Source organism: Eretmochelys imbricata, chromosome 7 (genome assembly GCF_965152235.1).
Source record: "Eretmochelys imbricata isolate rEreImb1 chromosome 7, rEreImb1.hap1, whole genome shotgun sequence".
Classification (NCBI taxonomy): domain Eukaryota; kingdom Metazoa; phylum Chordata; order Testudines; family Cheloniidae; genus Eretmochelys; species Eretmochelys imbricata.
This window is the reverse complement of record NC_135578.1, coordinates 22,727,570-22,755,470: the sequence shown is the minus strand read 5'-3', so window position 1 is coordinate 22,755,470 and position 27,901 is coordinate 22,727,570. Positions and strand designations below refer to the sequence as shown.

The following is a 27,901-nucleotide window of genomic DNA, read 5'->3' as shown; positions in this document are numbered from 1 at the left end:
TTGTGCAGTGCCTTGTATGACTCTGTCTGCATCACATCTGTCTTTGCCTATCATCTGCTAAATAGGGAGCACTGTGCAGCATTCATTGCAGAGGGAGAGAGTGTGCACGTGGTGGGTGAGTGGGGGTTGGGTTGTTTTATTTTTCTTTAACTACCAAGCCTAAGCCCATTTAACAGCTTCTATTTACAGCACAGTCGCTAACAGGGGACATAGGTGCACTGTTAAAAGACTTGAAAAACTTTTCTGAACTCATCGTATTAAGAGCTGTATTGTGCAGCAGTAGGCAGCCTCCATAAATTACTGATATCTTTTTCCCCCCCTCTTTCCTACCCCTTCTCTCTTTCTCTCTCCTTTTTTTTTTCACCCCAAGCCTGCGGATTTGGATGCCTGGGTAAGCTCTCTTTTTGTCTGCATCTTGCTTATTTCAAGTTGTCATATTGTTACCGCATGCATACAGATTGTTATTGCCGAGCACAGATGCAGGATTTTATTTTGTCATTACATTTTAAAAGGTGTTCAGCTAGAAAATTGCATATTATTTCCTCCATAAAGATTTTCACTGGTTCCTTTTGTGTAGCTTACAGCTGCTGAGACCAAACTTGATAGGGTGATGGGTATGTGTATGTGGGGCTAAGTGGGTAGCAGAGGCAGGGAGGAAATGAAGGTTTCTCCAGTGTTGCTCATTAGGGCCTAAGTCTGAACCCACTAGTTGGTGGTTAAAAACTTCCTTTGATTTCAATGGAGGTGATGATAGGGCTGGAGTCTAGAGAACCTGTAATTGGAGCCCTGCAAATCCATGGATATCCGCTTTATATCCGCAGACCACTTTTGAGGATTGGATGCTGATATAAATTTTGTATCCGCACAGGGCTCTACCTGTAATATACTTCGGGGACAAAGAACTCCAGGGTGATTTTGCAGGGCTGAGCTGCCTAACCTAGACATTGAGAACTGTACCAACCACTGTTGATTGGCTAGATTTCTGCCTATGTAACTTAATCCTGATTTAAATAACCCTTTGTTATTTCAATCTTGAATGCCCCTCCATACACAGATCTCAGTCTTGATTTACAGCATCCCTTACTATTTCAGTCTTGCCTTCCACCTTTCAGCTCAGCTATTGCCCATTAGTCTTGACCAGCAGCACTCCAGCTATTCCAGTTCTAGAACACACTACTTTGCTGGTGCACTTCAATCTTGACCAGTAGCACACCGGTTATTCCAGTCCTGGGGTCCTGAACAGGGTTCTCTTCAATATCGTGTCTGCTCCAGTGACTGAAGAAGACACATGGGCAGGCACAAGCAACAAGTGTTTGCAATTTTTAGACTGAGGTGCCCCAGATGAGACCTCTTATCTATGCTACTGGATTCATTTGGGGAAGCGGATTTCCCCCCCTCCCCCCATTAAAATAATTTAAAATAGAAAAAAGGCATTTGTAAGAGAGGTTAGATTTTTTTTTTCTAGTGGGGTGGGGTGTAAGGAGGTGCTGTGTCCCATGCCTCTGACCCTGTAAAACACTGTTGGAGTTTGTTACTCCTGAGGGCATTCTGTGCCACAAAATTAAAAATTCTATGCACAATATTTTAAAATTCTGCAAAACTCTGCAAATTTTATTTGTCAAATAAATGTGGAGGTATTGGGTTTGGGGAGCACTGGCTGCACAGAGGTGGGAGATCACCCCCTTGCCCATCCGGGACACGGACTCAGCGGTGAGGCTGCACCCAACCCTGACACAGTGCAAGGACCAGGCCTGCCCCGGAAACACCCTAAGGCCCTGCTCCTCTGTGCCAGGTGCAGGCAGGCAGGCTCAGTAAGGCAGGATCCAAGTATGGGGGGATGCAGGTGTGGGTTGAGAGGGTTCTGTGTGGGGCAGTCTGGGTATGGGCGGCTCAGTTGGACATCTGGGTGCGGGAGGGATCTGGATGCACAGGGGTTTGTTGGGGGGTTCTTGGTGCAATGGTAATGGGAGTCTGCAGGGGATCCAGGTGAAGATGGTTGGGGCTCAGCAGGGGGTGAGGGAGTCTGGGCGATGGTTGGGGCTCAGCAGGGGGCGAGGGGTCCAGATGCTGGGGAGTGGGGCTCAGTGGGGGTGGGGCTCCTGGTGCAGGTGGTTGGGGCTCAGTAGGGTGGGGATTTTGGTTCCAGGGGGAAGGATGAGGCTCAGCGTGAGGGTCTGGGTTGTTTGAGGGGGTCTGGGTGGATGGGGGAGCAGCTCCCTGTACAGTGATTTCTCCCCCTGTAACTGAGGAGTGATGTGTGCAGAAAGCACATGGGTGTGGGGAAGTTTGCAGAGTCTCCTGCAGCTGGAGGAGAAATTTGGGAGTGGGTCTGACACTGCCCCAGATGCTGTGCAGGGGAAGAGGAAGTCCCGTCCTCCCCAGCCCAGCTGGGGCTAGCAGCTGAGCCTGGCTCAGGGTAGGAGCCACCAGCCGGGTCTTCCCCAGTCCTGCCCCACAGTGATTTACCTCTCTGCCGTCTGCCCTGGGCACCTGAAACATACTGCTGGGGAGGGTTGCATGACTGCTCTTGTGGCTTCCCTTTGCTTCCCTGTCAGAAAGTCATTTTTCTGCAGGGAAGCAAAGAAATCTGCAGGGGACATCATTCTGTGCATGTGCAGTGATGCAGAATTCCCCCAGGAGTAAAAGTTCGTAGACCATATGTGCCCAGTTGAGTGTTGTTCATGGATAAATGAATTTCAGAAGTATCAGTTACCAGATTCTGTGAATTGCCTCTGGGAAGAACTCCCATGGGCCTTGCTACGGACCTTTTCTCCTATGTCAAACCTCCCTTTGCATAGAGACAACCAGTTTCCCTAAAATAGATTTTTGTCTTTTCCACATTTTGGGGTCCTGGATAGTCTTGTTTAAGTGAGGCAGCCTGGTGACAATTGTGAGCTCTGCACTATTGCTGTGCCTCATTCTTGAATCCTGCTTAACCTATCTTAATCTGGCCCTGCCAACAAACTTCCTTTTACTTGTAAATTTTCTCTCTGGTTTGCATGTACATGTCTCACAGATGTGTACTGGAAGCCTGACCTTTGCACAAGTGAAAAGAAGTAAATAAAATGTAAAACTGAGAACTGTATTTTGATTAAAGGGCATAAAATATACATTAACACAGTTGGGATGATACCTGCCATGAGCCCTGCATGGGGAAGACTGATTCCAAAGACCTCAAAACTCCAGTACTATGTTGCCATATGATGCAGGCATAGCACTGGAGTTCTCAGTTTGGGTACCGAGCTTGTTTCTTGCTCTTTGTGCCTGTGGGAGCAGTGCACTCAACTCCTCAATGATTAATAACCAACCAGTTTAGTAACCAACACAGGTGCCTTCGTAATTATTCATAACATCTTACATGGTGAAGTGAGAGGCGCATGGAAGGAGGGCAATGTGTTGCTTTGCAACAGCTCCTTATGGCTGACCCAAGAGCAGTGGTTTTTGGGGAGATAAGTCCAGACTTCCTTGGCTGAAAAGAAGATTGTTTCTACCCAGAGCCTCTTGGTGTATAGGGTGGGAGGAAGATGTAAAGAGAGAAATTAGGAGGAACCTCAGAAGGACCTTCCACACTCTCTCCCTCTCACAGAATAAACTTCACCAACATCTGTTTGATGTATGGTTAAAAGAGTTGAGTCTTGGAATTTGAAGACGCTAACCCTGGTGCAACAGCTGCTCTGTTGAACAGAGATGAGGTAGTGCACTGGCACTGGACCTTCACTATTCCACCTCAAGAGTACAGAGCACTGAGGGCTTATCTACACAGTTAGTTAGTTAGTGCACAACAAGCTAATGTGCAGTCACAGCCTGGCTTGCCACGCACTAACTAGTGCACGAAAAGTTCTGTAGTGTGCTTTGTCCTGTTTCCATTTTGAAATGGGAGTATGACAAAGCGCACTGCAGCAAGCTAGTGCTCTGTAGATTCACACCTTAGCTTACCATGCAGTAATGCTGCATGTAGACAAGCCCTCAGTTCCCAACACAATTACAGACAATTCTCAGGCATCTTATGCCCTCCTCCTTGCATAGGAGGGAAGAGACCATTTGCACTGTGCTGTCCTCTCTGTTGTCCATTCTGCCCTGCCTCCTCAATCTCCTTGCCTAGTGTGCCCCTTTAGTGAGACGTTCCATCTCCCTTAAATGCTTTCCACTTCCCTTTAGATATACTTATACATCACTCATTTGAGAAGGGGAGTGTGAATTTGGTTGTTGAGAAGTTAGTATTCTACTCTCAAATGCTCCTCTGGAACGCAGTCACTCCTCACACAACATGCCCAAGCCCAACTCAACCTCTTAAACATGGACACAAAATGGATCAGCAGCATCCTATTTAGAAACCAGTGTGGTGTTACATATTTCTTCCTCCATCCTTTGTTAGTGAAAAACTTTTTACATTAAAAATGTTTCTGATGCTTTGTTTGCCACCTGCAGTTTCAATCCTCTGTGAAATTTATAATCTTCTCCACAGCAGCCAGCTCTGTTTGGGACATCACAGGCTTCTGACTTCAGGTGAGGAATAAGCAGCAGGACAAGAGGAGCTCTTAATAAATATCCTGCATTCAGGCAAAATGTCCCTAGTTGCCTAACCCAGTTTTGTAATGTTTGGTATAGTGAATATTTCAAATGACACATGTTCTGACTGTACCGTACATACTTCAAACATTATGATAAAGTGTACTGAAGTTTCTAGTCATAACAGCAGGGGGTAGAGGAAAACAGAAAGCAACTTTCAAGCACATCTTTGTCTAAATAGACTTTCTCAAGGCACTTCAGTGGAGTTATTTAAAATGAGCAAATCATTGAAAACATGTCTAAATTAAAAGTAAAACTTTTTCAGTAGAACCTCTGGTCTGTAGTTCAACTGGATAATGGTGATAGTGGAGAGAATGATCAGAGAAGCTCATTGGAATTGAGGTATTGGGAGGAAGAATGGTCCGGTCACTGGGGACTAGCATGGGATTCAGGAGACCTGGCTTCAATTCCCTGCTTGGCACAGACTTCCTGTGTGACCATTGGCCGGTCACTTAGTCTCTTTGTGCCTCAGTGCCCCATCTGTGTCAGTATAAGAGGTGCAACTGGCTCCCTTCCCCCCCCCTCCCCTCCCCCCAGTTCTTTCTTACCGCCAGTGATGGTGCTGGGATGTCTCCTTGCTTGGGCAAGTTTTCTTATCTCTGTGTCTAGTAGTGAATTAGTTGTTTAAAGTTTGTATAGTTTAGTTTGTTAGTCCCATATGGGACTCAGCCTAGGGATGGGGCATGCCCTGGTCCCCGGGCTTCAAACCTTGTGACTGTTGTAAAAATCCTATGCCAGTCGGTGATCCCCATAGAAGCTGTTCGAAGTGTTTAGGGCAGGGGTTGGCAAATTATGGACCGCGGGCTGGATCCGGCCAGCAGGACTGCCACCCCCATGGTGCCACAGGGTGAAGGCGGGCTCCCTGCCTGCCCTGGCCCCGTGCCGCTCCTGGAAGTGGCCAGCACCATTGCCCCCCCTCCTCCAGGGGCCACAGGGACAAGGGCTCCACGCACTGCTCTCGGCTGCAGGCACCGCAGCTCCCATTGGCCGGGAATGGGGAACCACGTCCAATGGGAGCTTCAGGGGAGGTACCCGCAGGTGAGGGCAGCGCGCGGAGCCCTCTACCCCCTCCCTTCCCCCAGGGGCTGCAGGGACATGGTGCTAGAGCGGCACAGGGCCAGGGTAGGCAGGGAGCCTGCCTTAGCCCCGCTGTGTGCCGCTGCTACCCCGGAGCTGCTCCAGGTAAGCAGCACTGGGCCGGAACCTACACCCTGAACCCCTCCTGCACCTCAACCCCCTGTCTTGAGCCCTCTCCCACATTCCACACCCTTCCTGCACCCCAGCCTCCTGCCCTGAGCCCCCTCTTGCACCCCAACCCCTTCCCCTGAATCTCTTCCTGCACTGCACACCCCTACCCCAGCAATACATTCATGGCCCTGAATACAATTTCCCCACCCAGATGTGGCCCTCGGGCCAAAAAGTTTGCCCAACCCTGGTTTAGGGTAAACCCATGTGAGCGACAAGTATCACATTTGCAAGAGCTTCAGGCCGTGGTGAAAAAGGAGCGGGACATTCGTCTCCAAGCGCTCCTTGTGGAGTCGGCCCTTGCACTGGCCTCAGAGCCGATGAGATTGGACTCTTTTCCAAGCACTGAGGCCTCGGTGCGGAGTGCGCCGCTGGCACCGACCTCCAACTGGTGCCGATCCCCATCCCCTTACCAGCTAAAAAGCAAAGAAAGACCAGGAGGGGGTGTTCTCCTATGTCCTGTAAAGGGAAGGAGAGAGCTGGAGGAGAACAAAGACCCACGCGGGGCAGCTCTTCCCCTCCAGACAGTGGTCAGGTTCCAACTCCTGCTGTGCTGTCCAGCCCACTTCAAGACCCGCCCGCCACCCTGTGAAGCGGAAGAGGCACTCGGCATGTGGAGGTGCTGTCTATACTGGAGGCCATTTAGGTCACTAAGGACATTCTGTCCCTTCTGGTGCCGCCCATGCTGGCCACTGAGGTGCCCTGTTTGAGGGGTAAACCTGCCTTGGGACCCTTCCAGCGGTCTCCATCAGTGCGGCATTACTCCTCTTGCTCTGTACCAGGAGGCCCCTCTGTCTGTGGGACTTCTGCATTCAGCATGCAATCCACCTGGATGCCTTGCACCTCCACAGTATCCGGAACACGCTGGTGGATCGTCTCATCAGGTCCTTCTTCTCTCACCACAAGTGGTCCCTTCACTTGGAGGTCATCAGAATGCTCTTCCAGAAGTGGGGAGCTCCCCGAGTGGACCTGCTCGCCACCAGATAGAACAGGAAGTGTCATCAGTTTTGGTCTCTCCAAGGCCTTGGCAGAGTCTCACTATCTGATGCTTTTCTCCTGTCTTGGTCAGGAGACCTGATGTACACATTCCCGCCAATTCCGCTCATAAGCAAAGTCCTCTTGAAGATCAAGAGGGACAAGGCACAGGTCATTATGATCGCCCCAGCATTGGTTCGGCATGCTCGTGGACTTGGCCATAGCAACCTTGTGGCCACTTCCCAACTGCCCGGATCTACTCTCGCAGGATCACGGTCGACTCCTGCACCCGAACCTTACAGCTTGGATGCTGTGTGGCTGAATTCAGAGGAGCAAGCCTGCTTTAGTCAGCTACAGCAGGTTCTCTTGGAGAGCAGAAAGCCTTCCACCAGAGCAACTTGTCTGGCAAAGTGGAAGCGTTTCTCCTGCTGGGTGTCGGAGCGAAATATCTCCCGGACCCAGTAGTCTCTGCAGTCCATTCTGGATTACCTGCTTCACTTAAAGCACCAAGGTCTTATCTTCTCTTTGATCAAGGTGCACCAGGCAGCCATATCGGCCTTCTATTCTCACATCCAGGGTAGATTGGTATTCTCACGTGAGATGCTGATCAGTGTTCCTGAAAGGCCTTGAAAGACTCTTTCTGCCGATCTGGGACCTGGTTCCACAGTGGGACCTCAACCTGGTACTCTCCAGGCTCACGGGTCCATTCTTTGAGCGTATGGCTTCTTGTTCCCTAGGGTTGCATTCCTTGTAGCTATTACCTCGGCGAGATGTTGCCAAGATTAAAGCCCTGTCTATGGAGCCCCCATAAACGGTATTCTACAAGGACAAGGCCCTTTCCTGCCAAAGGTGGTGTCACACTTCCATGTCCACTAGGATATCTTCCTCCCAGTGTTCCGTCCAAAGCCTCACATGACCAATGAGGAGAGGCGGCTGCGCACTCTAGCTGTCAGGTGTGCCCTGGCTTTCTGCCTGGAGCGCACCAAGCTCTTTTGCAGATCGATCCAGCTCTTTATCACAATAGCAGACAGGATGAAGGGCCTTCGGGTGTCCTCTCAGAGAAAGTTGAGTTGGTTCACCACCTGCATCCGTAGTTGTTACGAGTTGGTGCAGGCTGTGAAGTAAGTGAAGGCTTACTCAGCTAGGGCTCAGGCATTTTCAGCTGCCTTCCTGGCACATGTCTCTATCCAGGACATCTGGAGGACCATAACATGTTCTTCAGGATCCACATTCACGATGCATTACACCATCACACAGCAAACCAGAGATGACGCTGAATTTGGCAGAGCTGTGTTGCAATCGACATGTCCATGAACTTCTACCTGCCTGCGATGGTACTGCTTGGGAGTCACCTACAATGGAATGGGCATGAGCAAGCACTCGAAAAAGAAGAAATAGACGGTTATCTTTCGTAACTGTTGTTCTTGGAGGTGTGTTGCTCATGTCTATTCCATGACCCACCCTCCTTCCCCTCTGTTGGAGTTCCAGCAAGAAGGAACTGAGGGAAGGGGGGAGCCAGCGGGGCCCCTTATACTAGTGCATTCTCATGCCATTCCAGAGGGGGCCAGAGCCAGTCCTCTATGGATACCACTAAGGGAAAAGCTTCCAGCACCAGTGCATGTGGTGAGCACGCACAACTACAGTGGAATGGACATAAGCAGCACATCTCAAAGAACAACAATTACAAAAGTTACTAGTCTTTTCCAGGCCGTCTGCAGACTCAGGGATTTGATTACGCTTGAGTCACATTTAAGCTTTTCTTTGCAACCATGAGGAATAGAAACTTTTTTTTAATATGGAAGCTGAAATTCTTCTTTAACCACATGACTCCTGGAGCTGGGGCTTTAGGCACAGGCCTATAGTGTGTATGCCTTACTCTGGTCCTAAATGGCAGGGAAAGCAAGCATGGGAACCAGAAAGGTTCAAATCTAGTTACCACTTCAGAGAAGTTGACCATTACCATCCCTGTAAAGATGATGCATGTAACAAAAAAGCCTCCTCCTTGCTGCTTTACCAGCATCTTTTTCCGTCCCCCATCCCTCTCTAACTTAAAAGATCCCCTCATTATACCACAGTGTATCTGTCATCAGGATAGCAAATAGAAGGAAACACACAGCAACTCGCTTTCAGATGTAATTTTTCTCATTAACAATGACGGCTGGCTGTAAAATGACAGGTCTGAGCCCACAGGGGACATTCCTGTCCAGGCTGCTTAATCCTATCGGACCAGCATCCTCTACCATTGCATCGGGCATCATTAAAAGTTAAGAATGATGCTGCTGGGATCTGTGTATGTATTAGCAGTGTTTGCATTCGTGTGAAACGGTCTGATAATTTTGCCTTTGAAAGGTCCACTGCCTGGTGATAAGTTAGGTGGTCATGCAGATGGGCACAAGTTCCATCCTCCTCCACTGCAATTTTAATGTTGCTGATTTTTATTTTAAGCTGTTAATAAGAAATATCAGTTCAGTTCCATCAATGCCGTGTTATCTCAATGCCACTCCAACATAGGGGTGAGAGTGCAGTGAACTCCTAACTGTACAAAACTGTTCTCTGAATGGGGAAGCTATGTTCCTATAATACTTTTCTTGTGCTGTTTTTTCTGGCTGATAACTTTAAGCTTGTGTTAGGATGCCTGACTTGCTGTTTGAAGAGTCAAACACACTGTAACCATGTGCTTTATTACAAGGAAGCAAAAAAATCCTATTTTTTAAAAAAGGGTGTTGGGTAAGACCTAAAACAAAGGTTGGGGGCCAAGTATACTAAGTGAGCGGGGGGAGAGGCCAATAGGCAATGGGGATGGAAAGAAACTTGCCACCTTATTTAGGCACTAAGTAAGTATAAAAGCAAATGCATTGGCAATTAAGTGTGTGTGGATACGGTTTGAATATTCAGGGTTACCCTCAAGATCTTAAGAATAAGTTGATTCTTGTGTGACTTCTCTTAAACCCCAAGTGGTAGGAGTTTGAAGGTGGCTTTTTGTTTTGTATTTTAAAGCATCTAGACACCTAAGGGAAGTGGTAGAAGTCCTTTTATATGAGAGATTTGGCTCTAGACTAGATGGGAACTCTGGAAAAGGCAGGGGAAAGTCTTACATTTGTCATATGGGTCACTTCTATGATTATGCATCTTAGATGATTTATATTGCCATTCTTTTAATAGGGAGAAGGAATACATGTCGGGTAGAGAACGGAAGTGTGATGGTGACAGCTCTTTAGAACTTTGAGAGCAATCCTAAGTTAAAGCAAGTGTATGTTTAATGTGGTGAAGGTCTGACTGAATTCCATTTGGAGAGACCTGGTTTGAGCCCCTCTACACCAGTCCTGGTTGATGTGTGGTTTCTGGACTTCTTTCAGTCCTCTTCTTGTCCTGCTATTCTTGTCCCTTTAGCTCTCCTCTTCACCATTCTGATCTGTTGATAGGCTGTTTGCTCTTCCTCCTAGGCACGGGAACTACAGTGCAAGGAGGCGGAGCTGAAACGGCGAGACGCCTTCTGTAAGGAGCAGTTGGCCCGTATTGAGAGGAAGGTAAGGCTATGTTGTCTTTCATTCGCAGTGGCTGAATGCTAATGGGATCAGACATGGATCCGAGTGGATCAGCAGAGAAGAGAAACAAGAAGCATTGTGCTGAAACCTGGAACTGTCAGTCCCCATTATTTATCTCCCACATCCACCTTATGCAGTTAAATCAAACAGCTCCACAAACAGAACCTTTAAACAACTCACATTTGAAAGATAATTGGTTTTTAATTGGATGATTTTTTAAAAACTAGTTTATAATAATTCAGGTTTTTATTTTTCTCTCTCACCACAGGGTTTAGTTGAAAGCAAAGTTGCCTTGTTTTTATTGCTTTTATTAAAAATCCATGGCCAAAAAAATAAAAATAACCTCAAATCTTGCTATACATATGAATTAAAGTTGTATTATTAATTTTTCTCGGAGGATCCCAACAGATCAAAGTGTGTTGCTGCAATGCACTGTCTGTTTTGTGCTGGATAAGCCTTTGAAATGAATGTGATTTAAAGAGACACTGTCAGGCATCTTTTAAGCCTGAAATGACCTTTGAAAATCCATTTAGGGATTTGAATCTCTTCTCTAAACGTGGGATTTGCTTCTGTTTAATTGTTTACCATGATGAGTTTTTAAAAATTGACGTAATAAAAATCGGAGCAGCCACACTGTTCCTTATGAACTGAAGTGTTTTTCTCTCCCTGACAAAATGAAATAATGTTAGTAGTAGTATTTATTTTTTAATAAACATAAAGAATAATATTCTACAATGGAAAGCAATTAGACCTTGTGACAGAGAGGTTTCACAGCTCTGACTTCTAGTGATGTTGCATGCCTGAGAAAAATGCAATGAGGGAGAAGGTGGATCCCAAAGAGACAGTGGAATTTGTGCATCTGCTTTACTACTAACGTGCAGTGTGATAGTGGCCCATTTTCACTGGAAAATTACATTGTAAAAATGGGAAGACCCTATTAGCATATCTAGTTTCCTTTTCTCTCCCTCTGCTAGTGCATGTTTGTTCTGTACTGTACTTTTTAATGCCATTAATGATGAAACATATATCCAGGAGCAGTTTCATGTTGCACATTGTGGCAACACTTTTATCTGTATAATTAATTTCAAAAACAAACTACTAAAACTACCACTTAATGCTGCAATAAATTCAGGTTTTAATTCAGTTTATGGATAATGGAGATTGAGATTCCACTGCACAAACAATCCACCCGCTATCACTCTAACTATCACAGTCATCCATATGTTCATATGTAAAGGGAGTTTTGCAATTTCTTGGCCTCATGCTGTGTCTCTTGTATTTGTTCCCTCCAGATTTGGTTTCCCAAAGTGGAAACTGCTAGGAGTATTTGTGTGTCTGTTCTTTTTACAGACTTGTGGGCTGGAGAGAAGTTGTGTCCAGCCTTGCCCTCCCCTTGAGGCCTTTTTATATTCTGTGGTTCCCTTTGCAATCCTCCTGTATAGGACTAACCTTTTAAATACAAGGTGACTGATGCTTTGGCTACAGGAGTTTCACTTGATTTGAGATCAGATGGAAGACCTTTAGTCCCATTCAAATTGCTGGTGCATAGAGCTTTTCCTTCTTTAGTGAGTAGGTAATAAGGGCAGACTTTGTTTCCTAGCTCAAAACAGTAGATTGTTTTGACCCTTAAACATGAACATTTTATGGTAACAAAACAGAAGAAAATCTCCAACTGTTAGTCTAGATTGGAGCTGGAGGTGTGGGAGCTAGGTCGGGAGATGAGAGAGATGTACTTGAAATAGTGTAATAAAGCTTAATTGTATTAGTTTTGAAAAAGGTTTTCGATCTTTTCTGTGGATAATTTTATTCTTATAATGGTTGGAAAGATGGAAAACTCAGCACAGAACAATCTTTTTTATTAGCTATTGCTTTTATATAATTCCACTTTCACTTGCTGAACACACACAGACCTTGATGGCTTCTGTAGTCACTGTTTTTTAGACTCTTCCAATTGAACCTTTTTTTTTTTTTTTAAGAGGTTTGGTGGGCGACGAGTTAGGGGGAGCATCTGAACAGCTGTTGTTTTTCCTTCTCCAGTGTTTCAAAATGTCACGGAAGGACATTTGGATTGCCAAAGCTAGATGGTTTGGGGGTGGCTCGTGGGGGGCGAAGGGGAGGTGATGATTCAATATAGAGCTAAAGAACCCAAAATCATACTTGGAAAGAACAAGCTGTCAGGAATTCCCTGCCTGTACTTTGCTTATCTGAAGCATGGGTTTGGCTTGGTCCCCACTTGCGTGTGGTAACAGAATGCGAAAGCAGCAGACTTTTGTATTTATCTATTTTCGAGGGATGTTTTTAACTACTTTGCTGGCTTCAGGAACAGACCTAGTTCCCCATCTGAGGTTTTCTCACTGAGTAACCAACCATTCACTTCATAGGACATCAGGATAATCACACCACACTGGAGAAGCATATTTCATAGGAATGGCAGAATTGCCATCTGGATCAGACCAGCGCTTTATCTGGTCCAGTGGCCAATTTCAGATGTTTCAACAGGAGAAGTTTACCCCCCGCCCCCCCCCCCCCCCCCCAAAAAAAAAAAAAAGAAAATTACTACCCTATGTTGTGCATAATTATGGAATAACTTGCCCACAGGGGAAGTGTCATCCTGATTGCTGTCAGTTAGAGGTTGACATATGCCCTGAAGCATGAGGGTTTATATCCCTTAAAAAAAATTTATACCATTGAATGAGCCTGTGGATATTCCCATTATTCACATAAACGTGTAATTCATTTTTTGAATCCGACTGAGTTCTTGGCCTCAATGATATATTGTGGCAGTGGATTCCACAGGTTAACCATGCATTCTGCAACGTTTCGTTTTATCTGCTTTAAATGTTTCCTTTTAACGTCATTGACTGTCCCCTTGCTCTTGTATTATATAATAGGGTTAATGAGTGCGCCCAATTTACCTTCTCTGTGCCATTCATTATCTTTTTATACTTCTGTCAAATCCCCTCTTACGTATCTCTCCATTAAACTAAACAATCTCTACCTTTTCAACCTCTCATCCTATGGAAGTTTTTCCAGGCCTCTGATTTTTGTTGCCTGTCTCTGAAACCTCTCTCCTGCTGTGCTTTAAGATAGGGTGTCAGGGCTGATTCCCTACTCTGGCACTTTGAGTACAGAAGGTGGGGGCCTGCAAGGATTCTAAAAATTAATACGGCCACTCCAGGCTTGTATCAAACTCTCAAGGTTACAGCTTTTCTCTGACCTTGGATGGATAGATGCTGCCACCACCCAAGTGAAAAAAAACCCTTTGAGAACCCAGGGAGGCACACTTGGGAATTCCTTCCTGTGGGGTACCCTCAAGCCTTTTCAGCCCCCCCTCCCCCCCCCCCGGAAGAGCTGAGAAAGAAAACAAAGGAAATCAGCTGTTGCCACCAGCTAATTAAACAACATATACACAAACCTCTTAGGGACACCCAAATCCGATCCTGTTCTTAAAAAAGGTACATTTTATTAAAAACAAAAGAGAGAAAATACATCTGGAACTTAGGCTTTTTGCTAGGTCTAAAAAAAAAACAACAAAAAACAATTACAAGGATTAAGCATCAAGATAGCTTTCTGAGGTCCAGTTTAAAGGTTACAGGCAAAACGAAAGCACCTGGGGTTAGCACAGAGGAGTCCACAAGCCATAAAGAGATAAACCTAATCGCGTCTTCCTAGACATTTCCTGATCTACTTGCATATCTGGCGTTTCAACTGAGTAGTTTCTAGCTTCAGCCCTGTCTCTGCTCTCCGGGAGAGCAACACAGCCCGACAAAGGGTAAGCTTTTTTTTTTTCTCCCCCAATTTTAAAAAGTTCTCACCTTCCCATTGGCTCTTTTGGTCAAGTGCCCACTCCCCACGCTTTACAGGTAAAGCAAGTAGCGCATAGCTACTAATAGGAATTTTATAGCTAACTGACTGGCTGGGTGCCCATAAAAGGGAGCTTCCCCCCACCCTTCATTTATCACAGAGGGTCACCAGAACTGAACTCAGTAGTTCCATGGGATGCAGCACTGAAGATGTTACTTCGCTGAAGACCTTAATTTGAAGGACTAGACTGTGTAAATATATTAATTATCTCTCTAATTTGTAACCTTCAGAGAGGCAGTGATATCTAGTTGTCTGAGCACAGGACTGGAAGCAAGGCAGTTCTGATTTCTAATGGTAGTTTCCTCTCTTTTTGAATATGGGCACATCGTTTCCTCTTTCTGCCTCAGTTTTTGAATCTGTGAAATAAGAAGAACTTGTAGGTAGATAATTGCTTCCCTTGGGGTGCTGTGAGGATTAGTGTATTTGCCCAGTGCTTTGAAGCAGTACAGCTACAGAAATGTGAAGAATTTTTTCTTTGGCCTTTATGCTGATTGGGTGAAGTCTCGGGTACATCTAGTTCTTCTTTGAGTGCTTGCTCATATCTATTCCAATTAGGTGTGCTCGCACCGCGTGCACAGTTCACCAGAAGGTTTTTCCCCAGCAGCACCCATTGGGTCGGCTCTGGAGCCCCCTGGAGTCGTGCCTTCATGGCGCCACATGTAGGGCCCTGATGATCCACTGCCTCTCCAGTTCCTTCTTACCGTCTGTGGCGGTTGTCGGAACGTACGAGCGATCCTCGAGCATATTTTCTGTAAATAGTTAAAGAGAGTTTTAAAATTATTGTTAGTTAGACATCTGGACTTGGGGTACTGGGCAGGGGGGATGTTTTCCTTCCCCATTCCTCTCCCAGGCCATGCCTCAGACCCAGGGGTTTAAGCAGTGTGGAGTTTGCCAGAAGCCTATGCCAAAGGGCAACCTGCACTCAGCTTGTGTAAAATGCTTGGGGGAGTGCTATCAAGCAGACAGGTGCAAGATCTTGTAGGAGCTTTCGCCCCCGCATGAAGGAGGCACACAGACTAAAGTTGCTGCTAATGGAAGCAGCTCTTGGCCCCTCAGTCTGAGTCGAGCCCCATGGACGCGGCATTGGCTTCGGTCCGGGAGGTGCTGAGGAAGGACTCTGGGGTCAGAGACTACCAGCACTCCCCTCCGCTGAGCATGGCGCAGGATCATTCTCTGCACCACTCACGGTCTCCTGTCCCAAAGAAGCAGCACAGGAAGACTGATAGAGGGCACTCCCCTTCCCGCGCATGAGAATGTGAACTCAAGGGAGGGAGACTGGTGCAAGACAGTACCTTCCCTCCAGCTCAACAGCTGGCACCATTGATTCCGGGCCCACGAGAGGGACCGGTGAGTCCGGTGCCACCAGCAGAGACCCAGGTGGAGGACCTTTTCACACCCGAGACTTATGAGATGGCGCAGAATGTGATAACATTGACAGGTCCGAACTCCCCCGACCATGGTGTCACGGCACCAGTCCCGAGTCCCCCAATGACTCAGAGGCCACCGGTGAAGTCCAGGGTCAAGCCGGCTATGACTTGGCAATGATCTACATCGCCCCGCTACCAACGGGCATAGCGCCGCCATGATCCCTGCGCGCAGCCTCATCCGACAGCGACTCGTGTGTCCTGGAGAAGCTGACGTCATAGCCGCCAGCACTCCCAGTCAGTGGGGTTGACCCAAACCTTTCCCCTGGTACCGTGGCCACTGCAATGGCAGGTACCGGCTCCGATGCCGACCCAGTGGCCCTTCTGGACCCTGTGGGCTTACCAGCAGTCCCAGGGGTCTGCCTTGGTATTCTCTTTTTCTGTCGTGTCCAACTGCGTCTAGGGCCAAGGATTTCTCCCAGGAATCAGCCACCACTACCACCACCAGCGCCATGTTTGTTACCACACCTGGCACCGACAACAGACCCGGCATTGTACCCGGCACTGTGGCTACACTTAGTACCATGGATGGTACCGTGGTTGCCGCCGCAACTGGTACCATGGCCGGCTCCGAAGCGGACTCTGAGTTGGGACGGAGCCACAGTGTTTTGAGGAGTGGCATTGGCAGGGGGGCCCCTCCCAAATTCCAGACTCCTCCTCATCACCTCCAGACGAGGTGGTGGCAGGGACATCCTCGGGACATCCAGGGACCCCTGTTCCTGACAGCGGAGCCCACTGTGAACTTCTGCAGCAGGTCTCTCAGAACCTCTGGGTATTAATGGAGGAGGTCACCGAGGTGTCAGATCTAATGCTAAGCATTTTATCTCCAGCAGGATCCACCAAGGTGGCCCTTTCCCTGATAAAGACCATTCAGGAAAACACAAAAACCCTGTGGCAAACACTGTCTTCTCTGGCTCGTACAGCTAAGGGAGTGGAGAGAAAGTACTTTTCACCCTCCAAGGGCTATGAATACTTGTTTACCCACCCCCTGCCAGAGTCGTTGGTAATGGCGGCTGTCAATGCAAGGGAGAGGCAAGGGCAACAAGGACCTACCCATCAAGCTAAGGACGCAAAGAAGCTGGACCTCTCTGGGAGAAAGATATACTCCACCGGAGGGCTCCAGCTTCAGATTGCAAACCAGCAGGCAATCCTTAGCCAATATAACTTCAAGTCTTGGGACGCAATGTTCCAGTTCTCTGACCTTGTCCCATCGGATTTTCAGCTGGAATTCTCAGCGCTCATGGAAAAGGGCAAGATGGTCGCCAGGACATCGCTGCAAGTGGCATTAGACTCAGTGGACTCTGCAACATGGATGATGTCTTCAGGCATTACAATGTGCTGTTGCTCATAGCTGCAGGCCTTGGCCTCCCTGGGGAGGTCCAGCAGACAATTCAGGACCTATCATTTGAGCAGGCCACGTTATTTTCGGAGAAAACAGACTCGAGAGTCCACAGTCTGAAAGACTCCCGAGCCACTCTAAGATTGCTGGGTCTGCACACCCCTGCCACCCAGCGTAGATAATTTAAGCCTCAACCCACAACACGACCATACCAGGGGTAGTTTAGGCAGGACCAGAACTGTAGGCGTCCCAGAAACTAGAACCGCCATCGCCAACCCCCGATTAACAGGCGGTCTGGGTCGTCCAGGCAGCCACCATGCCCTAAGCAGACATTTTGGGGATGCGTCTGAGGGCGTTATACCAACCTCTCAACTGGATCCTTCTTTTCCATTTTTGGAACATCTATCCCATTTCTACCGAGCATGGTCCCAAATCACTTCAGGCCCATTGGGTCCTCCGCACGGTAGAGATGGGATATTCTCTCCAATTTTCCTCGCCCTCACTCCCCTTCACCGTCCCTCTTCAGGGACCCCTCTAATGAGCAACAACTTCTCATTCAGGAGGTAGAAACCCTCTTATCAGCGAGGGTGTGGAGAAGGTTCTGCCGGAGCTCAGGGGTAAGGGGTTTTATTCCCGGTATTCCTTAATACCAAAAGTAATAGGGGGCCTCAGACCCATCTTGGACCTGTGCAATCTCAACAGTTCATGAAGAAACTAAAGTTTTGAATGGTCTCTTTGGCCACTATCATGCCGTCCCTGGATCCAGGAGATTGGTATGCCACCCTTGACTTGAAGGACATTTACTTCCACATTTCCATAATTCCCGCCCCACAGGCGCTTCTTAAGATTTACAGTTGGGAGTTCCCACCACCAATTGACAATACTACTGTTCAGCCTATCATTGGCACCTCTGGTATTTACCATCATCCGACCATTCGTATACCATTTTTTACAAAGACAAGGTGCAACTGTGACCCCACCCAGCGTTCCTCATGAAAGTGGTCTTGAGTTTCCATGCCAGTCAAGACTTATTCCTTCCTGTCTTTTTCCTGAAACCCCATGCCAATAGCCGTGAGCAGAGAGTCCATTCCCCGGATGTGCGGCATGCATTAGCTTTGTATATTGAATGAACTAAGCTGTTCCATAAGTCAAACCAGCTGTTTGTTTTGCTGTGGCGGACAGAATGAAAGGCCTCCCTGTTGTCCACGCAAAGGATATTGTTGTGGATCACATCCTGTATCCGGGTTTGTTATGATCTCGCTAAGGTCCCTGCCCCTGCTCTGACTGCACGCTCCACCAGAGCTCAGGCATCTTCAGCGGCCTTCCTGGCCCAGGTACCAATCCAGAAGATATGCAGAGTGGCTACGTGGTCTTCGGTCCACACCTTCACTTCACATTACGCTATCACCCAGCACGCCTGGGATGATGCAGTGTTCGGCAGGGCTGTGCTTCAATCAGTGATTTCATAAACTCCGACCCCACCTCCTAGGTAAGGCTTGGGAGTTGCCTAATTGCAATTGATATGAACAAGCACTCAAAGAAAAAACGGTTACTCACCTTCTCGTAACTGTTCTTCAAGATGTGTTGCTCATATCCATTCCAAACCCACCCACCTTCCCCTCTGTTGGAGTATCCGGCAAGAAGGAACTGGAGAGGTGGCGGGTTGGCAGGGCCCTATATGCGGCACCATGAAGGCACCGACCCGATGGGTGCAGCTAGGGGAAAAACCTTCCAGTGAACTGTGCACGCGGTGCGCAGACACCTATATTGGATATGAGCAACACATCTCGAAGAACAACAGTTACGAGAAGGTGAGTGACCAGGTTTTTCTTTTTTTAGCAGATATTAGGAACCTTAGTCACTCTGGTCTCTTTCAGTAGTAGTTGGTGTGTAACATGGAAAAAAAGCACAACCTCTGATGGGAATTCTGAGACCAAAGTTAGAATGGGTAATCACTGTCAACTTTTATAACTCATGGAATAAGAATAAATTTTCTGTGTAGGAGGATAGCAGATTCTAGTATCCTGCATAGGGATGCAGCGCTACTCTGAGCCATCTTGTATTGGGTCCTGTGTAATTCCTGCAGTGTTATGCTAGGAAATAGGTCTCCTACAGTCAAGAGGGTTTATACTGGAACATTTTTCTGGATAAGGGGAACGAGGGACTGGAAAGAGAAGTCCTTCAGAGAGAATCATAGAAACAATTAAGCTTGGGGAGGAAGCTTAGGCTGAGTTGTAATGTTTAAGTTACCAATAAATGCCAGGAAGGGGTAACTTTGGACTCAAAATGAGCATATAGTCTGTTCAGAATTGGATGAGAATTGCATGTGTTTTATATGGGGGTGTGAACTGTGGGCGCTCGCCACTGCAAATGGCAGATGCATGCCTACTAAAGTGGAATGAAAAGCCGATTCAACCGCCTTTTAAACCCTTCAGATGCTGATGGGGTTTGTTGAATATACAGTTATTTTCCAGGGGACATGTAGACATTTGCTTGATTTCTTCTGCTGTTCTCCTCCTGTTTCTGCATTTAACCTGACCTGGAGGAGTTAAGGACAATACTACAATAAAGCAAAAAATGTATAGCTTGTTGCGTAGTGTGAAATAGCACAGAAAGGCTCAGGGTAATCTCAGTGGATGAAACAGAGCTCCCTGCTGTAGAGTGAGGTTTTCTCTGTTTTGATTTCTTAAGCAATGACTCCTACAGTAGCTTCTAGTATGTAGCTATGGACAGTGTTGAGCAGTAGATACATTAATTTGCGACAATCCCCGCTCATAGGTTTTCAAAGCATTAAGTACCAGAAGAGATAGTTGCAGCTGGTGCATATTTCTGTAGGTTGGAAAGGGATGCATTAAATAAATATCATTTTTATTGATAAAGATCTAATGCGCCTTTCCCTCTGTTTAGTTTCATGGATCTCATAATTTTGAGTGTGGCATTCACTTTGTTTGATTTGGTTAAATTAATCTTCCTTCCTTCCTTGCACTTAACATTAATTCATGTTTGTAAAGCATTTAGGGCATGTAAAGCACTATGGAAGTGCTAAGTTGTTTTTGTTTATTATTTTTATTGATATTTATTCTTCTTACCCCTTCTCCTTAGAGCAGTCTCTCATTTTTGGCATGTCAAACACTCCCTCTTCATTCAAATTCCTCCTTACAATACACACCTTTCTTAAGTCTTTCAGCATTAACCCACTGAAGAGAGAAATCTAAAATAATTCTTAAAACAAAAATTAATTTAGATTATCTCTTCATGTGGTCCACTGTCAGTGCAATCCTATTTTGTCCTCTCTGTATTCTACAGTTTTGAGCAAACTGATTAATGCCCACTCGAAAAATAATACTGCCAGCTGATATCTGATGAAGGGAAAACTGAAACAATTTACTAAGACAGACCAAAAAGAGCTGGGGGAGTTCATGTGGAGTTTCTCTATCCATGAAATGTAATGTGCTTATACCTAGTATTGAGCCAAGGACTATGCTGAGGTGCTCTCCTTGGGGTGGGATGTTAACCCCATCTAGATGGGAGTTAAATATTCATTGCCCTTTGCTAGATGAGTTGATATCTCTTGGCAGGTGTCATGGTCACCATTTATCTTCTCAGTAAAATAGGTGTAATGTCTTCAGGCTGCATGTGAGCTATTGCTATATGTGTAATGGCTGCTTTGCTTGCCTCCAGTCACTATACTGCAAGTACCTGACTTATCACTCTGTCAAGTGCTTCAGGACACTTAGAATAAGAGAGACTGGTATAAAACCAAATTCTGTGCTGTAAGAAATCATTGTCCTTTCTGAAGTAACTCCTCCTTTCCCATCACTAGATAGGTTGATTTCCTCTGATCTGTTTTAAGAATCTGAACATTCTTGATTTGACTTCAGTAAAATAATTTTTGTGCATTTCTTATTCTATTGAACTTCCCACCACCTGAATTACCATTCTGAAATCAAAAGCATTGTAGACAGATAAGTTTTCCCAAGTACAGAGAAGTACTGGGAGAGGTTTGTCTATCAAGCCAATGGAGCAACACAGTAGAATGCCAAATTCATCAAGTGGATGGTTTGATCCGCGAACAGACGAAAAATAATCCCCCAGTGTAGCTTCCTGTAATAGTTTGATAAGGTTCTCTCTGTTCCTCCAGACTGTTTCCCCAGTTGCTAGTCTGTTTGAAGAGCCTGCATGAACATGCCTTGTTAGGCAGGGGTGATTCCAAGAGACTCTTGTCATGCTTGCTTCACTGATGTGACACAAGAAGTCCTTAAAGCCACAGCATAGCCATCCTTCAAACCTTTGGGGATTTAGCAAAGGGGAGTTACTGTACCTTTTTATGAGTTAAGTTAAACTACTTTTCTTAATGGCAGACCCAATGTTATAGAGGGGAGAGAACCTTCTGAACTCTGTGGAGTAGCCATCTGAAACAAGTTCTGACCTCTCCCTCCTATGCTGCCTTCCACTAGTAGAACTATTTACTTCATATGCCATCTTTTTGAAAAAATTACTTCTCCAGTTACCTGCCTCCCACATCCCTCCTTTGGCCTGCATATGTCTTGGCAGGGTCTAGAAATGTTCAGCTGGAGGTGCTTTTATTGGTGTTTTCCGTGCAGTGGCTATGTCTTCTGTGAAATGCGACTGTGCATTTCTATTGGCTAGACTTACAAGCTGGCTTTCAGTGCTCTGTGCTTGATTCACCCATTAATCGCTGTTTCACTAAAAGCCTGTAAAATTTAGTAGTTAATATACCTCAGTGCACCTGCTTTCAAAGACCAGAGAAATTGAGTGGTAATTTGATGAACTCAAAAAACATTTATATTAGGGTAAATAAAATGTGCTAGATGTCAGCACTGCCTGTCTGCCTTCGCTTCAGTGTGTATGTTCACCTTAAGTACTGTTGACTGATGTACGGTGCCTGACATCAGTTTACAAGGAGCTTCTGTGCAAACAGCAACTAACTGTCTGCTTCCTTTTCAGTCTTCATGATTAGTTTAGAGATACATTTGCAGCCTGTGTGCTGAATGGGGATCTACCTGAGCCTCATGATGATTTTGTTTTTCTGGTGTGTTTAAGGTTCCTTTGTACAGGAAAAGAATGATGCTTATGGGTTGCTTCATCTTGGAATAATCCATCTTTAGACTTGCTTATGAAATAAATGTGGCAGTGTGTGGTTTTGAACTTGGTGCCTTAACACCGAGTTTAGCAGCTGAATATAGATAATAATCTGGTATTCGGTTCCACAGGTAGAAATGATGTAGGACGTAATCTTGTCTCTCTTTGTTAGCATACAATTGTTCCCTACAGAAGATGAGTGTTTTGTTCAGTCCACTCCACTTATCCGCTTGTTCCACTGTCTAATAAAGCTCACTGTGGACACTTCTTTTTAATATCTAGTCTTTTTCCTTTATTTTCCTTTATTTCATCCCATTATTTCCTTATTCTAAGCCTTTGGAGTCCTTATTCTTCCTAAGTGGCTATGCCCTTCTTGTACTTACAGGCAGTATTTTTCTTGGTGCTGTACGACCATACCAGAGTAAGTCTATACAGTACCATGTACACTGTCCCAGTACAATAAACAGCAGTCCTACCTTTTGCATCCAAATAATTGTTTAGCCAGGCGGTATGTAGTTAGTTCTTGTATGTAATTACAGTTAGCTGCAGTATTGGTTATGTTATTAATCTGGAGAGTGAGAAAGGGAAAACAATTACTTCATTAGTTGATAGGAAAAAAATGTTCTGACTGAAATATGTTCTGTAACTTAGGATGAGAAAGTCAAAGGAGTCTCAGGCACTTTGAGGGGATTTGGGCACCTAAGTCTCTTACGCTTCTCTTTGACTATCCCAGTTTTAGGTCTCAATCCTGCAAGTTGTTCCATGTAGGCAGAGCCCTGCACCTGTGCAGGATCAACTCATATGAAGTTCCTTGCAGAAGCAGGGGCGTAATGACCAAATTGTCTCAAAGATTGACTTGGAATAGGAAAGAATAAGGATCATGAATGTGATCAGAAAGGCTTTACAGTTAATATCAATAACTTGTCTTTCACTAGTGTCTTCTTTCCAGGGATTCCAAGATCCCATGGTTTCCAAACAATGAAGAATTTTAGCCTCTGAATGTCCATGTGAGGTGACCAGTCAATAGTATTATGTTCAATTCATAGAGGAGCTTGAAAAGTGACTTGCCTAAGGTCACACGGTGAGTTTGTGACAGAGTTAGCGATAGAACACAGAAATTCTGGCTCACAGTCTAGTAGCTCTCCTTACTTGTATTCACCTTTATGGTACAAAAAGAAAAGGAGTACTTGTGGCACCTTAGAGACTAACCAATTTATTTGAGCATGAGCTTTCGTGAGCTACAGCTCACTTCATCGGATGCATACCGTGGAAACTGCAGCAGACTTTATATATACACAGAGAATATGAAACAATACCTCCTCCCACCCCACTGTCCTGCTGGTAATAGCTTATCTAAAGTGATCATCAGGTTGGGCCATTTCCAGCACAAATCCAGGTTTTCTCACCCTCCACCCCCCCACACAAATTCACTCTCCTACTGGTGATAGCCCATCCAAAGTGACAACTCTTTACACAATGTGCATGATAATCAAGTTGGGCCATTTCCTGCACAAATCCAGGTTCTCTCACCCCCTCACACCCCTCCCAAAAACCACACACACAAACTCACTATCCTGCTGGTAATAGCTCATCCAAAGTGACCATTCTCCCTACAATGTGCATGATAATCAAGGTGGGCCATTTCCATCACAAATCCAGGTTTTCTCACATCCCCCCCACCCCCATACACACACAAACTCACTCTCCTGCTGGTAATAGCTCATCCAAACGGACCACTCTCCAAGTTTAAATCCAAGTTAAACCAGAACATCTGGGGGGGGGGGTAGGAAAAAACAAGAGGAAATAGGCTACCTTGCATAATGACTTAGCCACTCCCAGTCTCTATTTAAGCCTAAATTAATAGTATCCAATTTGCAAATGAATTCCAATTCAGCAGTTTCTCGCTGGAGTCTGGATTTGAAGTTTTTTTGTTTTAAGATAGCGACCTTCATGTCTGTGATTGCGTGACCAGAGAGATTGAAGTGTTTTCCGACTGGTTTATGAATGTTATAATTCTTGACATCTGATTTGTGTCCATTTATTCTTTTACGTAGAGACTGTCCAGTTTGACCAATGTACATGGCAGAGGGGCATTGCTGGCACATGATGGCATATATCACACTGGTGGATGTGCAGGTGAACGAGCCTCTGATAGTGTGGCTGATGTTATTAGGCCCTGTGATGGTGTCCCCTGAATAGATATGTGGGCACAATTGGAACGGGCTTTGTTGCAAGGATAAGTTCCTGGGTTAGTGGTTCTGTTGTGTGGTATGTGGTTGTTGGTGAGTATTTGCTTCAGGTTGCGAGGCTGTCTGTAGGCAAGGACTGGCCTGTCTCCCAAGATTTGTGAGAGTGTTGGGTCATCCTTTAGGATAGGTTGTAGATCCTTAATAATGCGTTGGAGGGGTTTTAGTTGGGGGCTGAAGGTGACGGCTAGTGGCGTTCTGTTATTTTCTTTGTTAGGCCTGTCCTGTAGTAGGTAACTTCTGGGAACTCTTCTGGCTCTATCAATCTGTTTCTTTACTTCTGCAGGTGGGTATTGTAGTTGTAAGAAAGCTTGACAGAGATCTTGTAGGTGTTTGTCTCTGTCTGAGGGGTTGGAGCAAATGCGGTTGTATCGCAGAGCTTGGCTGTAGACGATGGATCGTGTGGTGTGGTCAGGGTGAAAGCTGGAGGCATGCAGATAGGAATAGCGGTCAGTAGGTTTCCAGTATAGGGTGGTGTTTATGTGACCATTGTTTATTAGCACTGTAGTGTCCAGGAAGTGGATCTCTTGTGTGGACTGGACCAGGCTGAGGTTGGTGGTGGGATGGAAATTGTTGAAATCATGGTGGAATTCCTCAAGGGCTTCTTTTCCATGGGTCCAGATGATGAAGATGTCATCAATATAGCGCAAGTAGAGTAGGGGCTTTAGGGGACGAGAGCTGAGGAAGCGTTGTTCTAAATCAGCCATAAAAATGTTGGCATACTGTGGGGCCATGCGGGTACCCATAGCAGTGCCGCTGATCTGAAGGTATACATTGTCCCCAAATGTGAAATAGTTATGGGTAAGGACAAAGTCACAAAGTTCAGCCACCAGGTTAGCCGTGACATTATCGGGGATAGTGTTCCTGACGGCTTGTAGTCCATCTTTGTGTGGAATGTTGGTGTAGAGGGCTTCTACATCCATAGTGGCCAGGATGGTGTTATCAGGAAGATCACCGATGGATTGAAGTTTCCTCAGGAAGTCAGTGGTGTCTCGAAGGTAGCTGGGAGTGCTGGTAGTGTAGGGCCTGAGGAGGGAGTCTACATAGCCAGACAATCCTGTTGTCAGGGTGCCAATGCCTGAAATGATGGGGCGCCCAGGATTTCCAGGTTTATGGATCTTGGGTAGTAGATAGAATATCCCAGGTCGGGGTTCCAGGGGTGTGTCTGTGCGGATTTGATCTTGTGCTTTTTCAGGAAGTTTCTTGAGCAAATGCTGTAGTTGCTTTTGGTAACTCTCAGTGGGATCATAGGGTAATGGCTTGTAGAAACTCGTGTTGGAGAGCTGCCGAGCAGCCTCTTGTTCATATTCCGACCTATTCATGATGACAACAGCACCTCCTTTGTCAGCCTTTTTGATTATGATGTCAGAGTTGTTTCTGAGGCTGTGGATGGCATGCAAGGTAGCCTATTTCCTCTTGTTTTTTCCTACCCCCCCCCCCCCAGATGTTCTGGTTTAACTTGGATTTAAACTTGGAGAGTGGTCAGTTTGGATGAGCTATTACCAGCAGGAGAGTGAGTTTGTGTGTGTATGGGGGTGGGTGGGGATGTGAGAAAACCTGGATTTGTGATGGAAATGGCCCACCTTGATTATCATGCACATTGTAGAGAGAATGGTCACTTTGGATGAGCTATTACCAGCAGGATAGTGAGTTTGTGTGTGTGGTTTTTGGGAGGGGTGTGAGGGGGTGAGAGAACCTGGATTTGTGCAGGAAATGGCCCAACTTGATTATCATGCACATTGTGTAAAGAGTTGTCACTTTGGATGGGCTATCACCAGCAGGAGAGTGAATTTGTGTGGGGGGTGGAGGGTGAGAAAACCTGGATTTGTGCTGGAAATGGCCCAACCTGATGATCACTTTAGATAAGCTATTACCAGGAGGACAGTGGGGTGGGAGGAGGTATTGTTTCATATTCTCTGTGTATATATAAAGTCTGCTGCAGTTTCCACGGTATACATCCGATGAAGTGAGCTGTAGCTCACGAAAGCTCATGCTCAAATAAATTGGTTAGTCTCTAAGGTGCCACAAGTACTCCTTTTGTTTTTGCGAATACAGACTAACACGGCTGTTACTCTGAAACCTGTCTTTATGGTACAGTCATTGTTCTCCTCTCACCTCTTGCAGGGGCTCTTAACCTGGCTGTGGAAAAACTGCTCCCGGCTGAAATGTGGCAAAGGCGGCCTCTGTTCTGTGGATATTTTTTTTAAACAACAATTATTTTACTTGCTTGGGTTTAAGCCTTGAACTTTTTTAAGCACAAAGTTTATTTTAAAATTCTGTTCTGTACTTGTCTTGATTTTTGAGGAAGAAATGATGCGGACAGTGATTAGTTCATAACATGGTCCAGCTGCATGAAGTATCTCAGTTTCCCCACTAAATTAGAAACAGTCCAGATACTGAACTTATTGTGTACCTACTCCTCGTGAGATGTAGTCACAGTATGTGTGTGTTTTTCTAATAGGAATAGTTTTCTGTGGGTGTTTAAATATATGCTTCATGACAGCCCAGGGCCACTTCTTTGAAGGCTTTCCCCATCAGCCAGGCATTTTAAACAAATGTATGAATAACGGAGCTATTCCAATTTCTTGGGCATATAATACACATACCCAAGAGACAGAACAACTTGTAAATAATGTGCTTTAATGTCCTCCTTAAATATACGTATACCTTAGGGCCTGTTATGAGCTCTTGGACTCCAGCAAGTAGTATTTGTTTCATCTGTCACAAAATCCTCTGTCACCGGGGCTGGTCTTTAGCACTTTTTTTTTTTTTTTTTTTGCCAAGTCTGCAAAACATTTTGCAACATGTCTCCTACCCCCAAGAAATGACTGCAGTCCCACTCTCTCCCTTAACCCCTCTCTATCCCCCAAAATTGAGTTGCTCATTATGAACTTACCACATTCAGCATTAATGAATTGAAGTCTCCCTATTTAGTTATAAAAATAGTAACTGCTTTTCCCAAAAAATTGGGAATGGCCCTGTAAGATTCACAGAAAACAGTGTGTTATCCTGTTCTTTGTAGTCCCCAGCAGACAGGCCATTAGCCACTTGAGATGGTGAAATTGACAAGAGGCTGGGGTGTGAACACCTACACAAATCAGGGACCACGTTCAGGTCTGTTGTACAATTATAATGCCACGTTTCCCTCCAGGAAGATTCCGAATGAGGACTTTCCCTTCTCATGCCCCCCACCCCTCTGTAAGCCAATCTTCACCCTTTCATAGTAAGACCCAGTGAAGTCTGAGACCATGGGAGCTGCTGCAAAAGTTAGTGTAGTGCAGTTACAGGCCTAGGCGGAGGGCCAGCAACATGGGGAGGACTGGATTGTGGCAAGCTTTTGGAGGTGGAAAGGAAACAGAGGTGTAAGAGGGGAGAAAGGGCAATATGAAGGTGAGAGCCAAGAAGGGAGGAGTGAGGAGACAGAGAAAAGAAAAAAGAAGGAAAAAGCATAAATAATAAGAAGAGGGAATGAGCAGCCTTTTCTCTATTGTACCTCTTCCTTCTTTGTCCGCCACCCTACAGCTGTGTGTGTGTGGTGTTTTTTTCCTCCAGGAACCCAAAGTCTAGCACTGGGTAGTCTGAGGGGACTAT

General features: G+C 45.9%; 1 protein-coding gene across 7 annotated transcripts in view; it reads left to right on the top strand.

Moving 5' to 3' along the window:
• The window catches only part of CHCHD6 (coiled-coil-helix-coiled-coil-helix domain containing 6), a 210,216-nt gene that overhangs the window by 52,765 nt on the left and 129,550 nt on the right, over window positions 1–27,901 (top strand). For all 7 annotated transcript variants that reach the window (XM_077822430.1, XM_077822429.1, XM_077822431.1 and 4 more), the window contains exon 5: window positions 10,233–10,316. In XM_077822430.1, the coding sequence (XP_077678556.1) occupies window positions 10,233–10,316 (84 nt within the window). The remainder of the gene's footprint in view (window positions 1–10,232; window positions 10,317–27,901) is intronic.